The 24858-nt window shown below is 35.8% G+C and overlaps 2 protein-coding genes across 2 annotated transcripts; both read right to left on the bottom strand.

Moving 5' to 3' along the window:
* Nucleotides 1-5259: 5259 nt before the first annotated feature.
* LOC110686619 (calcium-binding protein PBP1-like) lies at nucleotides 5260-6295 on the bottom strand. The gene has a single exon (XM_021863216.1). The coding sequence runs from the start codon at nucleotides 5925-5927 to the stop codon at nucleotides 5553-5555; it is 375 nt and encodes a 124-aa protein (XP_021718908.1). The 5' UTR covers nucleotides 5928-6295; the 3' UTR covers nucleotides 5260-5552.
* A 6410-nt stretch (nucleotides 6296-12705) lies between these two features.
* On the bottom strand, nucleotides 12706-18277 carry LOC110686716 (betaine aldehyde dehydrogenase, chloroplastic-like). The gene is made up of 15 exons (XM_021863322.1): nucleotides 18013-18277; nucleotides 17582-17724; nucleotides 15972-16052; nucleotides 15737-15885; nucleotides 15221-15313; nucleotides 15001-15124; nucleotides 14836-14901; nucleotides 14691-14757; nucleotides 14466-14542; nucleotides 14209-14322; nucleotides 14050-14127; nucleotides 13511-13662; nucleotides 13375-13435; nucleotides 13165-13271; nucleotides 12706-13065 (listed from the first exon to the last, which is right to left on the bottom strand). Exons 1-15 carry the CDS (start codon nucleotides 18119-18121, stop codon nucleotides 12984-12986), a joined length of 1503 nt encoding a protein of 500 aa, XP_021719014.1. The 5' UTR covers nucleotides 18122-18277; the 3' UTR covers nucleotides 12706-12983.
* Nucleotides 18278-24858: the final 6581 nt, after the last annotated feature.

Here is a 24858-nt window from a genome sequence, read left to right as displayed (position 1 = left end):
TAGTTTTTAAAAGTTAGATCAGTTGACTAGGCGCCTGGTCTGATCATTCGGCCGGTGGCCTTGGTAAGTTCTTGGTGAACGTAGGTGCTAAGTCAAAGAAGGGTAGCCGCCTGTTAGGCACAGGGTCGGCCAGGCCCTAATCTTTTTAGCTAAGTATTGTGAGTAAAATACTCAATGGAGAGTAGCCGACTGTAAAGGTACAGACGGCATGCCCCTCTGATGATAGAGTGAAAAAACTCAATGGAGAGTAGCCGACTGTAAAGGAACAGACGGCATGCCCCTCTGAAGATAGAGTGAAAAAACTCAATGGAGAGTAGCCGACTGTAAAGGTACAGACGGCATGCCCCTCTGAAGATAGAGTGAAAAAACTCAATGGAGAGTAGCCGACTGTAAAGGTACAGACGGCATGCCCCTCTAATACAAAATTGAATAGTAGAGCTTCCGTCCACATATACCTTCCAGACTTGGTCTGGAACTTGAGAGTCAGGAGGACGAGTCATCTCTACAATAAAGTCAGCAAAGGCTTGCCCCTTCACTGCTTTTCTAGGCTCGAAAGTAACTTCGAGACTCTGCATTTCTATGGCCCATTTGATCATTCGTCCGGAGGACTCCATGGTGGTAAGGGGCCGTTTGATCGGTTGGTCGGTATACACGACGACTGCATGTGCCAGAAAGTAGGGCTTCAATTTTTTAACAGCCATGAAGAGTGCAAGACCAAATTTCTCCACTAGGGGATACCTCAACTCGGCATTTTTCAGTACGTGACTGACAAAGTAGACCGGAAGTTGACAGCCGTCCCTTTCAGCAAGGAGCACCGCGCTTAACGCATGATCAGAGACGGCCAGGTACATGTAGAGTTTTTCTTTTGGCAAAGGGCTGACCAGCCTTGGCAAGGAATGCAAGTGAACCTTTAATTTCTGGAAGGCGGCCTCAGCATCCGGCCCCCATTCAAACCTTGCCTTTTTCTTAATTGCCTGGAAAAAGTATAGGCATTTGTCGCCTGATCGGCTTAGAAATCTTCCCAAGGCCGCCAGACAACCTGTTAACTTCTGAACCTCTCGGACGGTACGAGGCGACTGCATGTCAATGACCGCCTGTACCTTCTCAGGGTTCGCCTCTATTCCTCTCTGGTTGATAAGGAATCCGAGAAATTTCCCAGACTCAACTCCAAATACACATTTCTTGGGATTGAGCATGACATGGTGCCGCCTGAGTGTGGCGAAAGTTTCTCGGAGGTCCGTCAGATGATCTTTCTGAAGTTTAGTCTTAACAATCATATCATCAATGTATGCCTCGACGTTTCTCCCAATCTGATCAAAGAACACTGTGTTTATCATTCGTTGGAATGTAGCCGGGGCATTCTTAAGACCAAACGGCATGACCGTATAACAGTATAATCCCTGATCAGTGACGAAGGCCGTCTTCTCCTGATCTTTCTTCCACAAAGGAATTTGATGAAAACCAGAATAGGCGTCCATAAAACTCATCAAGGCATGGCCGGCTGTTGAGTCGACCAGGTTATCAATTTTTGGCAGAGGGTAACTGTCTTTGGGGCACGCCTTGTTCAAGTCTGTGTAGTCTACACACATTCGCCAGGTGCCATTCGGCTTTTTAACAAGTACCACATTTGCAACCCAATCTGGGAAGTAACATTGCCGAATGAACCCTGCATCAAGTAATTTTTTGACTTCGGCGGCGGCCGCCTGACCTCTTTCTTCACCATGGTTCCGCTTCTTTTGCCGTACCGGCTTCTTTTTCGGATCCACAGCGAGTTTGTGTACTGCCAGATCAGGACTAATGCCTGGCATTTCATGGACTTCAAATGCAAAGATGTCCTTGTATTCTTTCAACAGGTTGTGAAAGTCATCACCAAGGTTTCTCAGAGCAGTCGTCCCAACTTTGACTGTTCGGTCAGGGCGGGAGTCGTCTAATATCAGGTCCGTATGCTCACCAGCCGGCTGAGGGCGGAGCTCATCCGGCCGGTCCTCTGCCAATGATTGCTATTTTCTTGCCTTTCTGGCGGACTCTGTCTGGGACGCCTTTCTTTTTCTGTCGCCTGTTTCTTGAACAGGCGCACTTTCCTTGACATTGTCAAGGTCTGTTTTTTCTCCACTTGACCCAGTGGCCTTAGCAGTGGGTTTGACATCCGAGAGATAGCACTCTCGGGCCATCCTCTGATCTCCCCTTAGGGAGCCGACTGTTCCATTGTCCCTTTCAAACTTAAGCAGCATAAGTGACGGGATTATAACAGCCTTGGCACTATTCAGGGTTGGGCGACCCAGAATCATGTTGTAGGCAGAGAGTTCCTCTACAACTAGGAATCGGACTACCATGTGTCGTCCTTCCCCTTTTTCGCCCAGGCGGACGGGTAGATCAACTCGTCCCAGTGGGTGGACGACTCCTCCTCCAAACCCTATTAAAGGGTGGGAGGCCGGATGTATGCAGTCCGTCTGATATTTCAGTTTTGACAGACATTTGCTGCTGATGAGATCTGAAGAGCTCCCAGTATCTATGAGGATTCGACCAACTCTCTGGTTGGCCACTTTACATTCAATAACGAGAGGGTCGTCATGCGGCCCCCTTATTCCTCCTAGATCCTCTTCAGTGATGACAATCTCAGGAAATGTATATTTGGACGGTCGTTCTTGGTGAACGGAATTTACATCTAACCGCCTTATATTTTCTTTGTTGCCCCTAATAGTGGGGCCGCCTCCTGAGAAGCCGCCTGCAATGGTGTAGACGACTGCATCATCTGTATCGGAACTGTCGGCCTGTTGATTCTTTTTGGCCGACTGCTTTTTTGAGGAAGTATTCCCCGTAGATTTCTTGACATAAGTGTCAAGATCACCTTGATCAGCCAAGCGGTCTAGGTACCGCATGAGACTAATGCAGTCGTTGGTGTGATGACCAATGTCATCATGATAAGCACAGATTTTGTCTTGGTTCCGGTTGCTCGCAGAACCCTTCATGGGGAGCGGTTTCTCAATTGAGAGCCGTCCCTTTATTTCTTTTAGGATAAACTGGTTATCCTTGTTAAACACATACTTTGGGGAGTATGGTTTGAATTCCTTTTTCTTCTTGGCCGGCTGTTTAGAGGAATCAGCCGCCCAGACCCCTTTTCTTTTTTCATCTTTGTTGGACGACTGTTTCTGTCGTCCTTCTCTATTGTCGAACCTCTTCCCGTCCGACTGTTTCATTGTACACAGATCAGTCGCCTGTATATAGGCTTCTGCTTCAATCAAGGCCTCTTGAAGAGTCGCCACCCTTTTTCGAACTAAATCAAATTTGAAGGTAGACCCGTCTTTGAGACCTCTAAAAAAGTCAGTATAAGCTACCTCATCCGGTAACCCTTGAATCTGTATTCTCATCAGGTTGAACCGCCTGATGTAGGAACGAAGCCCCTCCTTTTCACCCTGCTGAATTGTTCCCAAATCAAGGGTCGTTTTCTTCGCAGGGATGTTCATTGCAAAGTTGGAGGCAAATAAGTAAGCAAGCGTCCTGAAACTGTTTACACAACCAGTCGGCAGGTTGCCGAACCATTGCTGTGCAATTCCCTTGAGAGTTGCTGGGAAACACTTGCACCAAGTGGGATCATCCAACCCTTGAAGGTACATCAGGTTGGTGAATGCCATCAGATGGTCTTCCGGGTTAGTAGTGCCATCATAGGCGCCTACTAAAACATTTTTTACTTTGGCCGGCTGAGCGGCTTCAGTAATTTCCTTGGAGAAGGCCGACGGCTGTTCACCAAGTCTAAGCAGCCGTAGCTGCCAGTCCATAGGTTGGACGTTTTTTGCTGCAGGTCCACCAAATGGAGGTGGCTGCATAAAATATTGTTGTTGCGGCACAAATGGTAAATTTGGTACCGCCTGCGCACTATGAAAGCCAGACTGACGGGAGGTGCCGCCTGACTGACTCGCATGGTACGACTGAGTTGGCCTCATCGAGGCATTTTGCAAACTGTCCTGAAAATTTGAAGTAGAAGCCGACTCTGATAATCGGTCACTCTTCTTCTGCTCTAGCAGGTGCCGAGCATCTGTGAACGTTTGCTTTGACCCGTCCGCCTGAATATGACGAACCGGTTTCCTATTTCCCGTAGGATAACGGAGTTTTGTGAAATCAAGAGCAGACGGCTCCCGCTTCTTAGATTTAGGATGGGGAGTCGCCTCTCGCCCTTTAACTGGCTTCCTCTTGAGTGAAGTGGAAGGTTTTTTGGCCGCCTGCTCTTTGACTGAAGCAGGCGGTTTTTTGTTGATCAACTCTTGGATCTCTCCCTTGAATCCCCTCATGAAGGTCATGAGTTCGTTCCTTGTGATGGGAGCAGACCCATCAGTCGGCTGTTGCCGAGCAAGCGGTGCGCCTGCTGGCTCGCTTCCTGTTTGAAGATACTCCCGTTCCCTTATTTCAGTATGACGGGTACGGCGGGCCCTTAGGGTCCCGTCTGGAGCTGTATGAGTTTCAACTTCAAATTCACTTTCGGTATCATGGTCCGACTGAACTTGAGGGTCGTCTAGGGGACGCCTCTCTTCTGGGGTCGGTACAGACTTGGATGCCATCTCTGAAGTACTCTCCCCACAGACGGCGCCAAATGTTTCGGGGTTTTCTGATGTCCTGCGGGAGAGTTACAATTCCGAGACTGGAACCGGACGCCTGTACCTGCAAAATAACGGAGACTCCTGAGAGCTCCGCCTCCAACGGTCAAGTTAGTACCTGATTAAGGAGTAATTAATACAGAAATTAAAGTAATAAGGTCTCTCTAGGTGAGAGTATTTAATGAAGGTAATCTGCTTTGCTAGCGAGATCAGCCGGTTATTAGTGTGTTCCGTTCATTATTCGGTCCCCCGATTAATGAGGATTAATCGAGTATTTATAGCCTTGGGAAGCGTGCAACTCTCTAGGTTTAAGGTAAACCTAGGGCCGAACGGGCTTCTAGACTGAAATGGGCCTTGATGGCCGGTTGTCCCATTTGGCATGGGTGGACACGTGGCGTGTCTTAAGTGGTCCGTGGAGGACGCGTGGCGGAACCTGGTTGGTCCACTTGTCAAACGGCGCTTGGTGGATAAAAATCCCCTAATCACACCTCATTGACAACTACGAAAGCAATGTCATAAGTTGATGCAATCCTCTTTATTCTCTTTAGCCACAATCCAAAACCATTATCAGTGTTTGACAACTGTGTTCAATTGTGCTAATGTTAGTTCATCCTGGTATGATTTTTTAATGTGTTGGTAGTAGGGGTGAGCAAAACCGGGTACCCGGTCATATTCTCAAGACCCAGATCCGGAACCGGTTATGACCGGGTCCCAAGAATTGGAACTGGTTTTGGAACCGGTTAATACCGAATCCAAGTTTCTTAGAAATGGTCCCGGAACCAGTAGGAACCGGTTCCAAAACTGGGTACCCGGTCTTATTCAATAGTAAAATAATGCTAGTTAATTCGGCAATCGCCATTGATGGACTTCCTTCAAAACCCAATTCTGCAAAACCATCACACTATTCAAACTCTCACAAAAACCTAAACCCTAAAATCTAACATATGTCAATAATCAGACAAATTAAAACCAAAATAGCACACAAAATAGAAAAGCAAATTGAAGTTGTTGGTGAAGCAAAAACTTGGCTTCATCCATCAATTCAGGACTCAATCTAAACATCAAAACACAAAACTCCATCTGATTAAGCGCACCATCACCATCACAATCACCTTCACGCAACATACTTCTTAAATCATCAGTGGTAAGATCCTGCAACCCCAGAATAGCAACGTTCTTCTTCAAACTATCAAATGTAATAACCCCTTTATCATTATCAACAAGCAACTCAAACCCTTTACATAATTCTCCAATTAAATTATCTCCGCCAAGCTTTTCCGCCATTAATGGAAGTTCATCTTGGAATACTTGTTGTTGCTCGTTCTTTGAAGACGCCATTGTTGATGCTATATTTTGAACAGGGGATTACTGATCGATTGAATGATTGATTGATTATGGGTTTGTTTGGGGGTTTAGTTGCGATTAAGTTGGAGATTGAGAGAAGGGGAATAAATAATAGGAAGGAATGAAGGAAGGAAAGGGAAAAAGGAAGGGAGTTACGGAGAAAGAGACATTGAAATGAAGTTGGAGGCTGGCAGAAAAGTAGAAAACCCTAGTGTAAAGTCTGTAAACCGTGAAAATGAATAAATGGGCCTACTTTTGTACTGGACTGTAGGTTTTTTTACAAAAAAAAATTAAATTTTTATAACTAAACCAGTACCGGTTCCGAGTACCCGGTTTGTCTGAATCCGGAACCGGGTACCCGGAACTGGAATTGGTTTAAACCGGGTACTTAGTGGGTACCGGGTCCGAAATTTTAGGATCCGGTCCCGGAACCAGTTACAACCGGGTCCGAAATTTTGGACTCGGTCCCGGAATCGGTGAGGCCAATTCCGGGTCCGGACCCGACGGATCCTAACCAGTTCCTGGTACCCTGGGTTTTTGCTCACCCCTAGTTGGTAGTACTACAAAGATCATTTTATACCATAGAAAACCTCGCTGATATATATACTTCAATGAGTTGCTGGTATATACAGTTGAATGATAATATGATATATACCATCGACCAAATTAATGGTATGTAAATATATACCAACAATGGTCTTTTAGTTTCCGATACTCTAATGTAACATGACCCTTGCAACATGATTTAATAATATGTCGTTGAGGAGGAGCAATATGAAACGAAAGCATTTCATTATTAAATAATTAGTGTATCCATACCAACTCAAATATAATTGTCCCACTTCTAAATCTAACTACTACACTATAATGAGGATAACAACGTTGTTGGAGTTATTCTAGAAAATCTATTACCCATATTCGACCCCAAGCCAGCATACCAACTAGAGCAGATTCTTGTATATGCTATACCAACAAAGATAAGCCCTATCTTCGTCGGTTCATTCACTGATACTATCCGTGTTATGGAACTATCTATGTTAGCCGCTGTTATGCATGCCCAGGTGTATTATGTCATTAACGACATAAGGCATCTACGTTTCCATACAATTAGAGTAACAACTTCTTTGGCATCATCCCGTAACGATGCACCAATTATAACCCGGGGTACCAAAGTTGTTTGTTGGAATGCCAGAAGGATGAACTGGCCATCCTTCATATGTCATCTGTACGCAGTCCATAACAAATTTCACCCTACGATTTTCATAATAACTGAGGTCAGAATCCGTAAAGAGGATCTAATGCTCATAAGTATATTCATGTATAACGCCCCCAAATTTCCCTCCATGTAGATACTATATTTATACGTATAAAATACCGTAGAGATAGACTTGGGCGTATTACCACCACGTGAAAACGTAAGGCTTACTTAACTACTAAAAATGGCAGCGGAAAAATAACTGACTTTTATTAATATTATAATAACCATAATATAAAGTTTGAAAAAAATACTCCAAATAAAACATGTCCGACTCATGAATGAGTAAATTCCTAGCTAAGTGATCCCGATCCCGACTCAAGTATGCGCACGATCAACTCCACACCTAAAATCAAAACTGCTTACCAATAATGGTAAACAGGGCGAACCAAAACAAAAGGGAAAACGGATTAGCAAAAACGTTAAGTACATATAAGTGCAAGGCATGTAAATGCTTTTATTAGACAAACATGCTTTCGAAATAATTATTCCAATTCAAACTTGCCAAAGGTCACTTTCCAAAATTAGACTTTCCAAATTTAAACCTTCCAAAAGTAGTAACTTCCATTAATAGAAACTTTCCAAACCAATAGATTTTCCAATTTTTAGACGAATTCCAAAAATCAATTTTCCTCACCTAAGTGTGCACACCCCCTAAGCAAGTTAAACTATACTCGAGGAAAGACCAGATCATACAAAGCTCATGGTCTTACTTAACCAGTCCCGGGTAGAGGGACAATTAAAATAATAAATACTCAGGCCCATAATGAGCTACAAGTTTAAATTAATTCTTTTAATTCAATAGCTTGAAATCCGGTGATCAATAAACAACTTTTATTAAGTTAAGCTACACTTTTAAAGATCAAACCTTTAAATCGTAAAATTATATTTTAACTCAACATGAAAACTATTAATCAATCTTGATACGAACATTTATTTAAACAATTATAAACATTCACCAAAGCATGCGTTCAAAACTTATATTAGGGACCTAGCCACCTATACATACCTTGATCATAAGAACAATTAAGGTACAATCACTAAACTTGACCACGATCGAGGGACTCCTCCATCACAATTAAAATAACCTTAATTAATATAAGGTTAACAAAATAAACACAAAATAATACTATGCTTGTGCATGAATTACCAAACCATTAACCCTTTTAAAACAAGAATTGTTTTACTAAAACAATAGGCTTATCGTAACATCATAATAATAGTATATAAATAACATAGTAGTATAATAATAATAGAGTTAGTATTAGGTAGTAGTATTAGGATCATATGTATATATACATAGTACGTAGTATGGGTATTACAAACAAAGTATTAGGATCATATGTATATATATGGTACGTAGTATGGGTATTAAAACCATGCATGCGAGCTTGCGGCAAAAGAAACAAGGAGAAGAGGGGTATGCCACCTCCTGGCAGCAGTTGGGTGGTGTGGCAGTAGTTAGGTAGCAGTAATGGTGGTTGTTTGGGCGCCAAAAACGCTAGTGTGGTTGCGGTGCGGTGTTTATTTGAGCAAGAAGGAAATAGAGGAAGAGGAGGGCGTGAGATTGAGAGTAGAGAAGAGGGTTTTCTGATTTTTTTTTTTTTTTTTTTTTTTTTTTTTTTTTTTTTTTTTTTTTGGTGTGAGGAATTTGTGAAGGATTGAGGGTCTATTTATAGTGTTTAGAGGGTGGAAAAGATAGAGTTGAAGGTATGATATGGTTACTAGAAAATATGATAAGTTTTGGGGTTTGTTAAAGTACTTGGATCAAATTGAGTCTAGTTTAGTAGTTGTGTTAAAAGATGAGAAGAAATTTAGATAGATATACATATGATTGGAAGAATGATGATAGGAAGAAAAATAGGATAATGAAGAAGAAGGCTAGAGGTTAATAAATAAGAAATATGTTTATCATAAAAATCATTCTTAAATAAAAACATGGTCTAGCTTCACATCAATTTATTTTTTATTTTTTTTAAATGAAAAAAAACGAAAATCATATTTAAATAGAATAATTGAATTTGATACTTAAATCAAGTTATTATATAAATATATAAATATTTTAGATAATATCAAAACTAAAATTAGTTGTAAATCATAATGTATATTAGGTATTATCTTTAAAACACTCTTGAAATTTCTAAGATAACAACATACATATTGAATAAAATATGGATTGACCTATAAAAGATAATTAAACCAATATTATTAATTTAAAAGTCCGAAAATAATTAATTATTCAAATGATTAAATACTTATATTTGGCGCCAAAATTTAAAATTCATTTTGGCTCTAAATTAAATAATTCAAGAAATTATTAAAATATTTTCCCAAAATTCGGGGTGTTAATCATGCATCCCTTACAGTTTGAATATGAGACCTAAGGACCCGAAGGTTGTCTTGGGGTTTTGTCATTTTATTATATAAGACAACCAGAAGGCATGTACGTAGGTGCGCAAAATTCCCTCCAAAATATTTGATCAAAAATACAACCCTGTGTTGGTATGACAACATGCATTGTTGGTACTTCATTGGCAACCACCAAGTCACAACAACTGAAAATATGGTCTTGGGTAGTATGTAATTTATGCAAAGGTCATGAAGGGTTCATTCTTTTACAACACACACAATAGACAAATACATCTGTAGTATCAGTTTTTACGAATTATGATTTAACTAAAATGCAAATTTGCGCGTTCGACAGTAATTCATACTTGAGTACGCATTAGACACTAATTCCGGTTTTGAAATTTAAGAGGAAGAGTTCGAATTTAAAAAACCGTAATTGATTGAAACTGAAATTGGTAACATTCATTGAAATTTACCTCAACATAATTTGTTTTTGGATAATATACTATTAACAATTGAATTAAAGTATACCTACAGGAGCAACAAATGGTCACTTTACTGTGTTGGATAATTATGAACATGATATATCATCTCAGGATTACGTGGTATTAATGTGATATACCATCAAAGGATATATAGGTATTCACATCATGTACCATTTCAAGTTAAACTAGTATATTAATAGATATACCATTTAGAATACGTTGGTAGTAATAAAACATACCAGCATATTGAATGTTGGTGTTACTATGACATACCATCAACAATATTCTTGGTTTTAATATAAACTAAAACGTCAGAACATGTTATGATTAAAAATAAGACATACATTATCCAAACTACTAAATTACTACACAGTCCAACAACATTTAACAAGCTAAGTACATATTTCAGCCATGGTTGCCATAGCTAGAGAAGTCATCGAGTCCCATGTTCAGAACATGTCCAGCCGTAAAGAGTTGTGCTCTTGGATCACCGTAATGGACTTGGATGAGGCACCAAGGGGACATTCCTCAACGGAGTCACAAACACTCCATCATCACCTCCCTCTACAACCTGATTTAAGTCAATCCCATCACCCCTTACATGATTCATGTCAATACCATCATCCCCTGCATTATTTAAGCCTATACCATCACCCCCTGCATTATTTAAGTCTATACCATCATCCCCTACATGATCAAAAACATCACTTTCTCCCAAAATTTCATCATCAAAATTAGGACATGATCTACCATTTTCCTCTTCATCTCGATCCATGGGCTTTTCCTCACAATATCAACAAATTTGACTATGGTATATCACTTACATTAACTCACAATATCATCAACAACAGTTTCACTCTTCTGTTAACCGACAATATCAACAACAAATTCACTTTCACATACCCCATGTATAAACAATTTAACAATCATACACAAAACATCACAACAGTACAATTCAGTTCGTAGTTGGTATTAATATCAAATACCAACTAATCTTTAATTGGTATTTCATACTACATAATTAGATCACAATGTCACCACTATTCCCAATTTTATACTACAATAGAATATCCTCCATACTTATAAACTGCAACAGAAACTGTATTCCCAATTTCATACTTCAATAGAAACCATGTAACAGCAAATAACTACAAACTTATAATTCATGCTAACATATCAATAACAATAATTCCACAATATCAATACCAAAAATTCCACAATAGAATTTAACAGTAATTAATGCTATCATCACTACCATTAATTCCACAAGTTCTTATTCAATAACAATACTAATTAATGCAATTATAACTACCAATTAAGTCAATTATCCATGAGTAATAATTCCACATTCCACTACTTTACATCAAAAATTACAGCTGCAAAATTATTACAAATAAAGTGTGCACTAACCTCAGCACTCCGACTACCACCAACATCGCTCCATCCATCAACACAATGCATCTTCAATCAATTTCGGCTAACGCAAAACCAATTCACCAATTTCAACTTCCACATCTGGAACAATAATTACCCAACCACACAACAAATCGAAGGCCCAACGAATTTCACAAGATTATTTTACAAAACTCAAAAACATGAATTACAAGAAATTGAATGGGAAATGATTAAATTGATTCTTGTAATTTATTGTGTGCAAAAAAGAATAAATATTGGAGATAAGTTTGAGAATAAAGAATTTTGTGAATTGGGAGGAAGAATGTGAAAATTCATGAAGTTTGGCAGAAATAACAATAAATTTGGGACAAATTATGACAAAAAGGACCCACAATACTGTCTTGTCTTTTTCTTTTTTTTCTTTTTTTTTGTCTTTTAGTTGTTCATTGCCGTACAAGTGGGGCCCAACCTTTCCCTTGAGTCCATAAGGACTAATGTACTAGACCCTGAGAAATCCTCCAATATATAGGTTATTTGTAATATGAATACAAATATTTTCTTTTCTAAAATGGGTATGGTGCATTATTTGTGAATTTTTCTTAAAAGGCAAGTTGTGCAATATTTAAAAAACGGAGGAAGTATTAAAGTTATACTCGTTTTACATAATGTTTGAGTATTCTTAGCTAAATAATAGTGACACAAGTTGGAATGATCTTCTTTTTGAAACAAACAAACAAAAATAAAAAGAGATTATTTTTTTTCTTTTTTTTTACAAAAAAAGTAAGATGGGGGGCGCTTCTCCTATCACAGAAGGGGTAAATAAAAAGAGGTTGGACTGGTATATTTTGTCATGAACTTGTGCGAGATATTCTAGGTAAACAATTTATTTATTTTTTTAACTTTATATTTTAGGATTTGATTTGCTAAATAATGTTGATATAATGTAGTGATTAGTGAATCATATCTTTAGGATTTATGATATGTGAAGTGTTACCTATCTTATGTCATCTTAAGATTTGTATACAAACACTACGTATTATGAATAATAAACAAGTTATGACATTAGCCCTTTTACCCTTAAACTTAAACAGGCAGATGATTAATCTCATTTTGTGCCCAAGGGTGGCACATACAATAATTTGGATGATCGGATCGGGTTATAAACCCTCATTTAGCTCCACTGTCGAAACTTAAGCTAGGAATTCATAGATAAGATGAATAGTATAACAGAAGTATAGAACCTGTGGCATGAGTTCATGACTCAGTGTGGAATAGTAGATGAACAAAGAATTTCATAGTCAAACTACGTAGCATCTTATTTTTCGATCTGATTCAATTGTCTGAAGTAATAAAACGCACAACAAAATTAAGCTTTGCTAAGTAGACTTCAGCATTTCCTCAAAAAAAAAAAAAAAAAAAAAAAAAAAAGAAGAGTGGACTCCAGCATCAAATAACCTTTTATTTAATCCATTCATACTGTAAACTAGACCTCCGTGAATCATTTCAAGATCCAGTCTCACCACAGTTCACTTTGCTACAATGCCGGAATTCAAATTTCTTCCACCTTCAAGGAGACTTGTACCAGCCCCATTGTTCACCAGAAATATCGCTAGTCACCTGCTTGATATTTAAGTAATTCTCGATACCCCTGAAGAATTTACAGAGTACACATCAGAAAAGAAGCATGATAGCAGAATCACAATATTGTGAATAAGAAAAAGAGACATTATTGTTAGTGTAATCTCACCATTCCCCAAGTTCACGTCCAAATCCACTACGCTTGATTCCTCCCCATGGAGCTTGAACAAAGCATGGTTGTGAACAATTAACCCAAACAGCTCCAACTTCTAGAGCCTGCATAACCAAACAAATAAGGAATAGACGAAAATCACAGAGCCAAATCTTGAATCAACCAAGAAGACGATATGGTTTGCTTGATTGTTGCAATTATGCTTACCTTAGTTACCCTCTCACATCTTTCAAGATCTTTAGAAAACACAGCAGCAGCTAAACCATATCTGGAATCACACAACTACAATCAACACGAGAAAGAGTATCTCTAAGGAGGCAGAATCATTATTCAACAAACTTACTGTGTATCATTTGCCAATTCAATGGCTTCATCTTCAGTACTAAATGTTTTAACACATATGACAGGACCAAACACTTCCTCCTTCCATATTTGCATGGATGTGGAGATATCAGTTACAATGGTGGGTTCAATAAAATACCCTTTCTTCAAATGCTGCAACAAATACATCAAAGATTCAGGCCTCATTAGGTATCAGCATTGCAGCAATAATATAAGTTATTAAATTATCAGTATTAAGTTGGGTTTGCAAGTTTGATAAGATTATAGCATTAACAGATTTACGCATAGGGATTTAGCATGTACTGTAAACCATTTTGCTATCTAGTGTCCAAAATGGAAGAAAAAAAAAAGTAGCATTCTGAAGATTAGATAGTACGTAATAAGCGGTAATATGGGGTGAATGTGTTCCAAACATCATATTAGCATATCAATTTGGTCAAGATGTTTATCAGATTCCAAATAAAATATATTCTCTTTAATTTGATGTGTGGTTCACCAAATAATTCTATTGTACTCAGAAACAACAATTGTTTATTTTACCTCAGGGCGGGAGCCTCCACACAAAATAGTTGCCCCTTCACTCTTTGCTGTTGATATGAAATTCATAATTTTGTCGTACTGAAGCAAATGAAGTAAACATTAGATGGTTCCGCTGGCACAGAATTGTAAAAGCTAAAATTAAGAAATAATCCATAATACCTGTCCTTTACTAATAACAGGGCCAAGCCGGCATCCTTCCTCAAACGGGTCAGAAATTTTTATGTTTTTCGTCCATTTTACCATCCTATCAACAAATTCGGTTGCAATACTTTCCTGTAAATTGATTATAGAACAGATAATTCCAAAGTCAGAAAAGGATCCTTCTTAGCATGCTTGTACATACTTAGTAATGAAAATCAATCTTGTTAACTAGTTAACGTCAATTCATCAAATTTCTTGCAGATTAGGATGCTTACATGCACAAGAAGTCTAGACGTTGCACTACAGATTTGACCATTTGTCCAGAAAACGCCAAAAATAGTCCATTCAACAGCTGCTCAATTACAAATTTCAATATGTTAAAGAGATGGAATTGATTAAGCTTCTCTGATGAACAAAAGTCAGAAAAAATTGATTCTGGAATGAAAAGATATATTAGATACTAAAAGGACCAAATTTTGTTTGATCTTAGATCAACTAACCTGTATCAATATCAATATCTTCAAACATAATAATCGGACTTTTACCTCCAAGCTCTAACGTAACAGGCTGCAATCAAGTTAGTTTTAGAAATGGGGGCACCCAAACCATAGAAAGAAGATTGAAATTTTGGCTGAATTTCTCTACCTTAACTAGTTGGGCAGCAGAAGCCATAATCTTGCTGCCAGTGGCACTACTCCCAGTAAAAGCAACCTGTTTTATCAAAAAATATGGTCACCTTTAAAACAATATGAATCACCAAAAGTTTTCAAAAGGTAGAGCATGAGGTACTGAGGCAGGGCAAGGTAAAACCTTGTCAATATCAGGATGAGATACTATTGGTGCACCAGCATCAGGACCTAATCCTGTCAAAATATTTAACACACCAGGAGGAAGTCCCACTTCGTTACAAACGTCACCGAATTCTAGACAAGTCCTGAAATTGAGCCATACAATTTGTTATCTGACATTAGCATTGACCGTTTCATAGAGAGAGCAGTTTTATATTATAGAGCTTTAGTGAATAACTTACACAGATGCCAACTCTGATGGTTTAAGTACAGCTGTGCATCCAGCAGCAAGTGCTGGTGCAATTTTCCATGTGGCCATTAGAAGTGGGTAATTCCTTCAGCGGAAAAGAAAAGAAAAAAAAAATGAAAAGTATCAGTAACAGACTAACAGTAAGCATGGCACAGCCTAAGCATTACACTTAGTCTATGTTACTCAGACTCTTTAATTAATTTTCACTATCATGTTAGATACTTGACATTACAATGACGACAACAACAACAAACTATTCCATGGATTTTTTGGTAGCATCATTTATCATTTTTTTGGTCAAACTTTGTGAACTTTGACCAAGCAAAAAAAATGTGGGATTTTGTTAATAGCATCATTGTGTATATTACAAAACATCAACTTTTAAAATAAATCTTAACATTCAAAACTAAAGTGATTTATGGTCAAAGATGTGCGTTAGAGAATTTGTAAACATTGAACTTTGGAAAGTGGGAGAGGGGATATTGCAATTTTAGGCAGAAGGAATTACCATGGGGATATTAATCCAACAACACCAATGGGCTGCCTGAGAACATGACTTTTAAATCTATCCATAGGCAGGGTGACTGGAGCCTTTTGTTTGGCATCCAGCTTTTCAGCTTGACCGGCAAAATATTCAAAACATGAAGCAACATCATCCTAAAACAATACAAAATCAAAGCATGAAACTCAACAGGAATGCGGAGTCAAGAATCTAAAAGAGTATATTCAAATTGTTAGCTCACAATGTCCAACACTGCTTCATCAAATGGTTTTCCAGAATCAAGAGTTTCCAGTTTAACGAAATGATCTTTTCTTTCTGTGATCTGCAAAATAAAAGTCAGATTTAGGTATATATTTGACTAAAGCATCAATTTTATTCCCCATGTCTCATAGAAATAAACCTTTCAACCAAAAATACACCTGAATCAGGTATAGATAGATAGAAAACAACTTGAATACTTCAAACCAAATTTGAAAGTAAGTCTTATAAGGGTCCATTAGTACCCCAAATTCTACAGTAATATTTAGGCCTTGACCCATTGTTGCTATGTCCATGAAGTATAGTTAATGACTAAGATCAGTTAACACTGTAATTATTTAAGGACTAATACATGGTAGATAGTAATCACCGTAAAGGAGAGAGGGATGGAAGAATATTTTGTACTCAGTATCACATTTCAGCATTTGAAGTACAGCCTTTACTTCTTTAATGACTAAGATCAGATAACACTGTAATTCTGTATAGTTCTTCCAGTTTTCCCTTCAAGTAAGCTGAAATTTCTCCGTGTAGTTTTGCTGCAAGCTCAAGCTCAAACTAAAACATATCCTACATCTGCTAATTTGCTAAAACCAACAGCTTATCCATACCAGGAACCACAACTCAAACTAAACCATACAAACATCGACATGCCAGTGCCCCTTCATGTTTAAAAGGTCATATAATCACTGCTCACATGTACTGTACACTATCATACCTCTGTAACTGCAATCGTTAGATAACCTTGCCACAAGTTAAACTTTATATTCCTTATTTTATTCTCACTTAATTCATGAAAATAAGTTCAGATATGAGCTAATAACTAATGTTATGGGCCAAAGGGCTACCCAAGTCCAATTTACATCTACAAAAAGTATAGGAAAGTTCAATTAAATGCAATCAGTTCAGATAAGTGAAACTCAGTTCAAGAGAAATACACCCTTTTTGTCTATAGAATAAGAAAACATTGCTCCATATTTGAGCAATGCCGCCCTCTCTTAGAGGGTAGAAGGGTCATTCTATTTGGACAATAAAAATGAAAAATGAAACTAAATAATGTCGAATTACCTATTTACTACCGAAATTGCACACTTTCGCCCAATAACTAAGATGAATTCGAAATAATAGAACTCCAAAAATATCACCCAAGCTGAATAAACATGACTGCCTATTTGCTCATACAATTCAAATTGATTCTGCATACCACCACAAGAGACTAAATTCAGGAAAACAATCGTTTAACCCGGAATTGTCCATCTGATGAGCTTATTAGCCCTATATACCGAACTCTGAAGCATTAATGTACCACATTTTAATCCAAAGAGAAAATTTTAACCAATAATTACACTTTTACACTTACATACAGCTCATTCCAAAACTAAATGAGGACAATTATTCAAAACACTTCTTACAGCTTGCAGATCAAATTCCCAAATCAAAAGATGACATGCAGATTATGCCAACATCACCAATCCACAAATAATTCAGCAATAAAAATACCCAACAACACAAATTATCACCATCAAAACAAAAATAAACATCATACTTGTATAATTTAGTACTTTGTCAAACAAAAAGAAAGATATAACTCAGCACCTTAGCAGCAATAGCACGCAAGTATCTAGCACGATGAGCACCAGAAGTTGCAGCCCAATCTCTGCCTTTGTTCTTCTTAAATGCTTTTCGAGCAGCCACCACTGCAACCTCAACATCCTCTGCAGTTGCTGCCGGAATATCACCTGAAAGTACACTTTAATTAATACCCACATCACTAAACATGAACTCTAGCAGACCCGCTAAGTATAAGCATTAAATACATTTCCTAAACGGGAATTGATTTAGAAATGATTTAGAAACTCGTGTCAAAATCACGTTTCAATCGGCGTTACTAATGTTTAGTTTAAACAAGTAATTAAAACACCCACTTGGGTATGTACTATATCTGATGAAACATCAAATTTTTAGCTCATTAACTACAATTTTTATATAGAAATTGAGAAATTTATTTACTATATTAAGAATCTAACCGATGATTTCCTCAGTGGAAGGGTTAATGATGGGGATGCGATTTTTTTTAATGGGTTCTCTCCACTCTCCATCGATGAAGAGTTGACGAACAGGCATAGGAAACGCCATTTTAGGTGATTTAACAAAGAAATGAAAAGGGGAGGAGAGAGAAAGAGTGGGAAGCAAAGAGTGATAGTATAATAGTGTTGCTTATATAATTGAATTGAAGGTACCAAATTTAATTTAGGATGAGGATGAATTACTACGTGGCTACTCGTTGCATATATGTCCATTTTTCATGGGTGTCTTTTGTCTAATGTTTTATTTAATTGGTTTTGTTTTTTTTTATTGTTTAATTGACACGTTTTGACTTAGTTGATACACTCTTCTTTTATCGATGTGCGATCTTATTTCTTGAATATCTATGTACATAGTACTACTTTTAAAGGTTAGCTACTCCACATTTATTGTAAGTGAGTAATAATGGTTAAGTTATACCTTAACATACTTGGAAAAAAAAAATCAATTAGGGAAAGTATATGCACTAAGATAACAAAGCTAGGATGAAAAACATAACGGTGCTTTTTCTGTGTAGCCCGAGGTTATTTATTCAGGGGTTACTCAGTTGGTTAAGAGTTACTTATTCTGCTATTACTCAGTCGGTTAGCACATTTTATGTGTAAGAGTAACCCCCTGACCGATTGTGTAACCCCTGACCAACTAACCTCTGAATAAGTAACCCTTTACCAACCGAGTAACCCCTGAATAAGTAATCCCTGACCGAGTAACCCTTGAATAAGTAACCCTTGACCAACCGAGTAACCCCCAAAATAAGTAATCCTAATCACACAGTTTGACCGGCCACATATAAAAATTAGTGAAAACAAATAGGTATATATAGATGCACTGAGAGTAATTTGTATTTTGCTAATGTTACACATCTATTGCCCTATTGGTTAACACTATACAAATATACAAATATACATGTAGACTTAATCGACTTATACATTATGCCTCCTTACAAAAAGAAATACCTTACGAGTTTGAATTAATATTCGAAGAAAGTTGCAAGCTACAGCTATAGTTATATTTATAAACATATGGAAAGGAATCAAGCATATTTACATATTGTAATAACTATTCAATCAGCTTAGTTTGATCTAGATAAATAGGTTGAATATTTCGATCATCAAACAATTTCACGATACATGGAATATATCTTTGATAGTATGACTATATGACCTAGTTTTTAAAGAGTTTTATTTTATGTGTGTCTAAGCAAATATATCCTCATATACCTACCAATTGCTTTCATAAGTATACTTTTCTACTCTCCTTTTTTCACCTCCTCTTCAGGGTTTTCAATGTCTAAAGCTACAAGTTTGATATAGCAATGTTGATATAAAGAAGTAATCAATTTTATTGCATTATCCAATCAATTGGCTCATATAATTATGAGGAGATCAATTGTTCTTTGATTTTCTTTTCAAATTTCCATATGAACAAACATTCATCATTTTATAAAAGCACGCATATTTATTATCATTTATGATCTAAAATGTTACAATTTATATAAAATAAACAATTTTTTTCCAAATCACTTTGTTGGTGAGATAATTATAGAGTCGAGTAAAATGTTACTAGTTTAAATACAATAGATTTTAGATGAAATATCTAATGTATGTGGCTGATGCCTTCTTTGGTTATATTAGTGGTTGCAATCTAATGTTGGCGTTAAGGCTTATTACAAACTACAACCATAGGTCAAAATGCTTTTTGTTTTTTGTATTATTTTTCTTTTCTTTTTTTTTTTTTTTATTTTTTTTATTATTCCTAAGAAAGTTTTGGACAAGATGACAAGCAACGTGTTTGGTGTTCGAAATAATCGAATGTCATTTTCTAGTCTGGTGATTAAAAAAAAATTAAGAGGCCCCTTTTGGCCCCCTTATGAAGTTATGATCAATATTCAGAATCAAACTATATAAAAAAAAAAAAAAAAAAAAAATTCAATGTCCTGTGTAAAACAATATTGTTATCAAACTCCAACAGTCAGAGTCCAAAATAATAATAATAATAATAATAATAATAATAATCAACCTATTTATCTAGATCAAACTAAGCTGATTGTATCTCGGCTTCCCACTAATTTATGGTAGGTTGTATGACTTTGTCTGTTTATAATAATAATAATAATAATAATAATAATAAATATGAAGTACTTCTTCTAAAATCGACAAAAGGACTTTCTTTGAAAAAAAAAAGCAAGCAATAATATTGCAAAATCAAGCTAGGCTCCGTCAATGTAATGCATGAATTAATGATACTTTGGGTGAAAAAGTCCATATAAACAAACTTAAACTATCTTTCTTGTCCCATTTAGCCACAAAATGGGCAACGGTATTGCCGTCTCTCTTAACATGAGAAATATTAATGAAGTTAAAAGAATATAACAGCCTTCTAATGTCATCATAATTAAACTAAAAAGATAGGAGCGCAACCAACAATTGGAGTATTAGCAGCTTGAACCACTCCGAGTGCATCACTTTCGCACCCACACATTATCATAGCCAAACCACTTTCTAAAAGAAAAACTCATCTACATAAATAATTTTTAAATTTAGGGTATGTTCTATTCACCTTATTTTTCATTATTTGAGGTCTAATAAGTTCAGTTAAGTTAAGAAAAGTTCAGTTCAGGAAAAATATGTTCACATAAGTTCAATTCAGAAAAAATAAGTTATAATAAGGAAAGTTCAAATTACAATTAAATTAAGTTTTGATAAGTTCAGTTAAGTTCAAATAGGTTCAAATAAGTGAAAATCTAACAAATAAAACACAGCCTTAAAGCCCTTAATACTCTTTTTATTAAACTTTGATAAACACAGTAATCAAGACGCGCGCACGGTTTTACTAAGAAGTAATAAATAATCTTTAGCAAGAGCAACAATAACATGGACTACATCCATGGATAGTCATGTCTACTTTTTCGTATAGCCCAGGAGAGTAATATCTTATTTCAAATTTGAAACTCCCTTTTAGAGGTGTTCGTCTTTAATTTACCTGGTTTATGGTTTGCTTTTTGTTAACCTAGTGTCGTTAATGCTTAGATATATGACATATGCTCCATAACATAAATTCTCGATAACTAGATGTGTATTTTGAGAATCTAATTGATGAGTTGATGATTGTGTTAGGGGTGAGCAAGATCCAAGGTATCCAGTGCCGGACCCGGAACCGGTTAGGATCCGCCAGGTCTAGACCCAGAACTGATCTCATCGGTTCCGGGACTGGGTCTAAAATTTTGGACCCGGTTGTAATCGGTTCCGGTTCCAGATCCTAAAATTTTGGACCCGGTACCCACTGGGTATCCGGTTGTATATGATATAGTATGTGGATTGTTTGTATTTTTAAGAAACTAAAGAGTTATGTACAACCCATTTTAATTTCTAAGCTCAATTGCTTATAAAACTCTCAACCCACTATCAAACAAAATCCTAAAACTTCTAAATTTCCCTCTCCGATCTACTATACCGATTACCCAACATATATTGTACAAAATATATTTAAAAAAACAAAAATATGTTTAACGTAACTAATTAGTAAAATAAAAAAATATTAATATTTAATATAATTAAAATAGCTAAATGTATATAAAAATATAAGTATTAAACGCTAAATGTATAAATACACCAAAAAAAAAATTTATGATTTGTATTATATTTCAACACTTATATATATAAATGGGTACCCGGAATCGGAACCGGTACCCGGTGGAACCAATTCCAATTCCTAAATTTTTGGACCCGGTTGTACCAGTTTCAATTCCGGTTTTAAATTTTAGGACCCGGTCCCAACCAATTCCGGGTCCGGATCTTAAAATTTTGACCGGATACCCGATTTGCTCACCCTATTTGTGTATTAGCTTAGATTTTTACTGACCTCAAAAGAATTTTTCCCTCAAAAGAACCTGCTTAAAACCGTCATTTTGCATTTTTGTGAGCTAGCTAGCATGTTGGGCTATGTTTGGCATGTTATACTTTCAAGGAATTCACTCATCTCATTATTACTCTAAATTAGGTCTTATGCTCTTCCCCTAATTTTATTTGAACATATTCTTTGTATTATACCAAGCTAATTAATACACAGTCATCAACTATATGTTTCTAAATCTAACAACACGATATTTAGCTTAGATTAAAGATTTAGTTGGATTAAAAGTTTAAAACACCTCACACGAACTTTCATTAAGATAATAAAAAAAATTGCTTAAACACCAAGAGGCAAGAGCGTTGCATCTCCTACAACCAGCAACACAAACTTTATTATTGAACAACTACAATGAGACAAAACTAATAATTTAGCATATAATTGACACAATTAACTAGTTTATAATGATTTGTCAAAAAAAAAAAAAAAAAAAAAGACTAGTTTATAATGTGAAAGCAAAATTCATGAATAATTTGTCATTGCATGGGAAATTCGAATCATTATTACCTAATCTTTATATACTCCGTATATAATTGCAAATCAATTAAGGCCTATTAGTCTTTGAAGAAAGATTCTTCACCTAATAATATGATGATGTTATAATTATGATATTAAAAAATGAAAGCGTGAATAATTTATCCATCCTTTGAATTTGTATTTAATTTTATTTTATGATGGACAACTAAATCATGCATGTTAATTCAGTGTTTTTAAGTATGAATATACGGGATATATTTACGAGTTAAAACTTTTTTTTTTTTTTTTTTTTTGTAAAGTGTTATTACCTTTTAATTTAATGATTCAAACTACTTTGTGTTGACTATTATTTTTGTGAGTGGCAGTGATTAGGATTTGTTTAATAAAGTTAAGATTTGATCATATGTATAATAACTATTCAATACGTGATAGATAGTTTTAAAAAAAAAAATGGCATATAAAAATCGAAATAATCTGATACATTACATATAAATCTTTAGTTTTATAACAAATTAAAATAAAATATTTCACAACAATAATAAACAAGTCTCATATATAGACATTTTTTCTTTGTACTTCCTCTGCTTCATATTGTCTTCTATTTAAATCTTTTGGTGACACAATACAAGATTGGCGTTAGAGAGGAAGAATTGAACCATATAAAATGGAGGGAGTATTAATATATTTGTCATAAAAGATGATCAGGAGAACAAAGAAAAGAATCATGGGATTGAGATTTGCAGCAAAAATAAACCGGGAAATTAAAAATGGAAAAAGATTCATACATCATACTCCCAAATCTAGGGCTGAGGAAAATTATTATCCGAAAAACCGAACCGTTACTGAACCGAAAATTAGGGTACCCGTTTCGATAACCATAATGGTTCGGGTACCCAATCCGATAAGCAATTTTTTCTTTTCTTTTCCTACTTAAATCTATTTATCCAAAATCTAAACTCTTACTTTACTTCGTAATCACTTTATAATTTAAATGATTAGTAATTATTAGTAATTTGGTCATAATCATGTGTTATTATTGTTGATTAGTGTTGAATAATGATATCATAATAACTATATTATAAAGTCTAAATTTTTATTATTGGATATTATATTGGGTACCCAATAACCGATCCGAAAATCCAGGTACCCGAACTTATTGGTTCGGGTAATGTATATCATTTTTAGTGTTATTGGTTATCGGGTACCCAAACCGATAGTGTTAACGGTGCAGATACCCGACCCATGCTCACCCCTACCCAAATCTTTTACATTTTTTTTCTGTATGTATTATTTCATTTTTGTAAATTACATAAGATATGAAATATATTTAAGCAATTATTTTGAAATGCATTGGATTAACAATATTTTACAATTAATAGTGATTTTTTTCTTAAAAAAAGAGTTATTTAAGTTTTTACATATACATTAAGGTATTTAAGGCATGATTAAAAAAATTATGAATTGAACATTTAATTCAGCCCCCGAAAGAAAAGTTTTTAAGATCCGCTACTAGTATCTAGGAGAAGTCATCTTAACCTCACTAAGTATTTAATGTTTTTTTTTTTTACTCAACATCAGAAACTCGCATGTGACTTTTTATAGGGCAATTAACTTTATTAAGTCCCAACACTCCCATCCACATGTGAATTCGTTTATTTTTAAAGTTTAATTGTGCTAGAGTATATTGAAGTTATTCAAGGTCTCAACCTTAGCTCTAATAACATGATAATTATATGATAGGCAACTTTGTCATATGGCTAGATTTCCATACGAATTTTATGCTAGTATTTAGGAATATAATATATCTTAGTGAAATTCTAATATAGAATTGTGTTAAATTATTAGTGGCTATAAAAAGCTTAGTTAGTTTCTTTATTGTCATAGGTTTGCCTTCTACACAAAAGTTTGAACTCGTATAAATATCCTTTATGATATGATCAAATAAGAATATGGAGCTTTACAATCAACCTATTACCCTTAACTTATCATACATTTATGTCCAATTTACTCCAGAGTTTAACAATGACTCTTTACAAAATGCAAGATATATACATGTTAATTTTTGGAGTAGATTTACTAACCTTGGGTTGATGAAAGAAAATTCATGTAATGATAGATCAAACTGAATATATTTATAATTAAGGTTGTCTATAGTTCACAAGAGGTTTCAATATATGTGGATGTAAATAAGCCAAGTCAAGTCAAACAAGTATTATTTAGAATATAGTAAACTCATTAAAATTAGTCAATATGTTGAGATTTAAATCTCTAAAGAGTTTGTTCAACCTATACCACCTATAATAACAGGATATCTTCATTTGTTATTAGCCCGTGCATAGAAAGAAATAAACACCTAGAGTAATCAATGTAGTTTGAAGATTGAACAAACTTACAAGTTACAA

The sequence above is a fragment of the Chenopodium quinoa genome, unplaced genomic scaffold (assembly GCF_001683475.1).
Source record: "Chenopodium quinoa cultivar QQ74 unplaced genomic scaffold, ASM168347v1, whole genome shotgun sequence".
Taxonomy (NCBI): Eukaryota; Viridiplantae; Streptophyta; class Magnoliopsida; order Caryophyllales; family Amaranthaceae; genus Chenopodium; species Chenopodium quinoa.
This window is presented reverse-complemented; position numbering and strand designations above follow the sequence as displayed.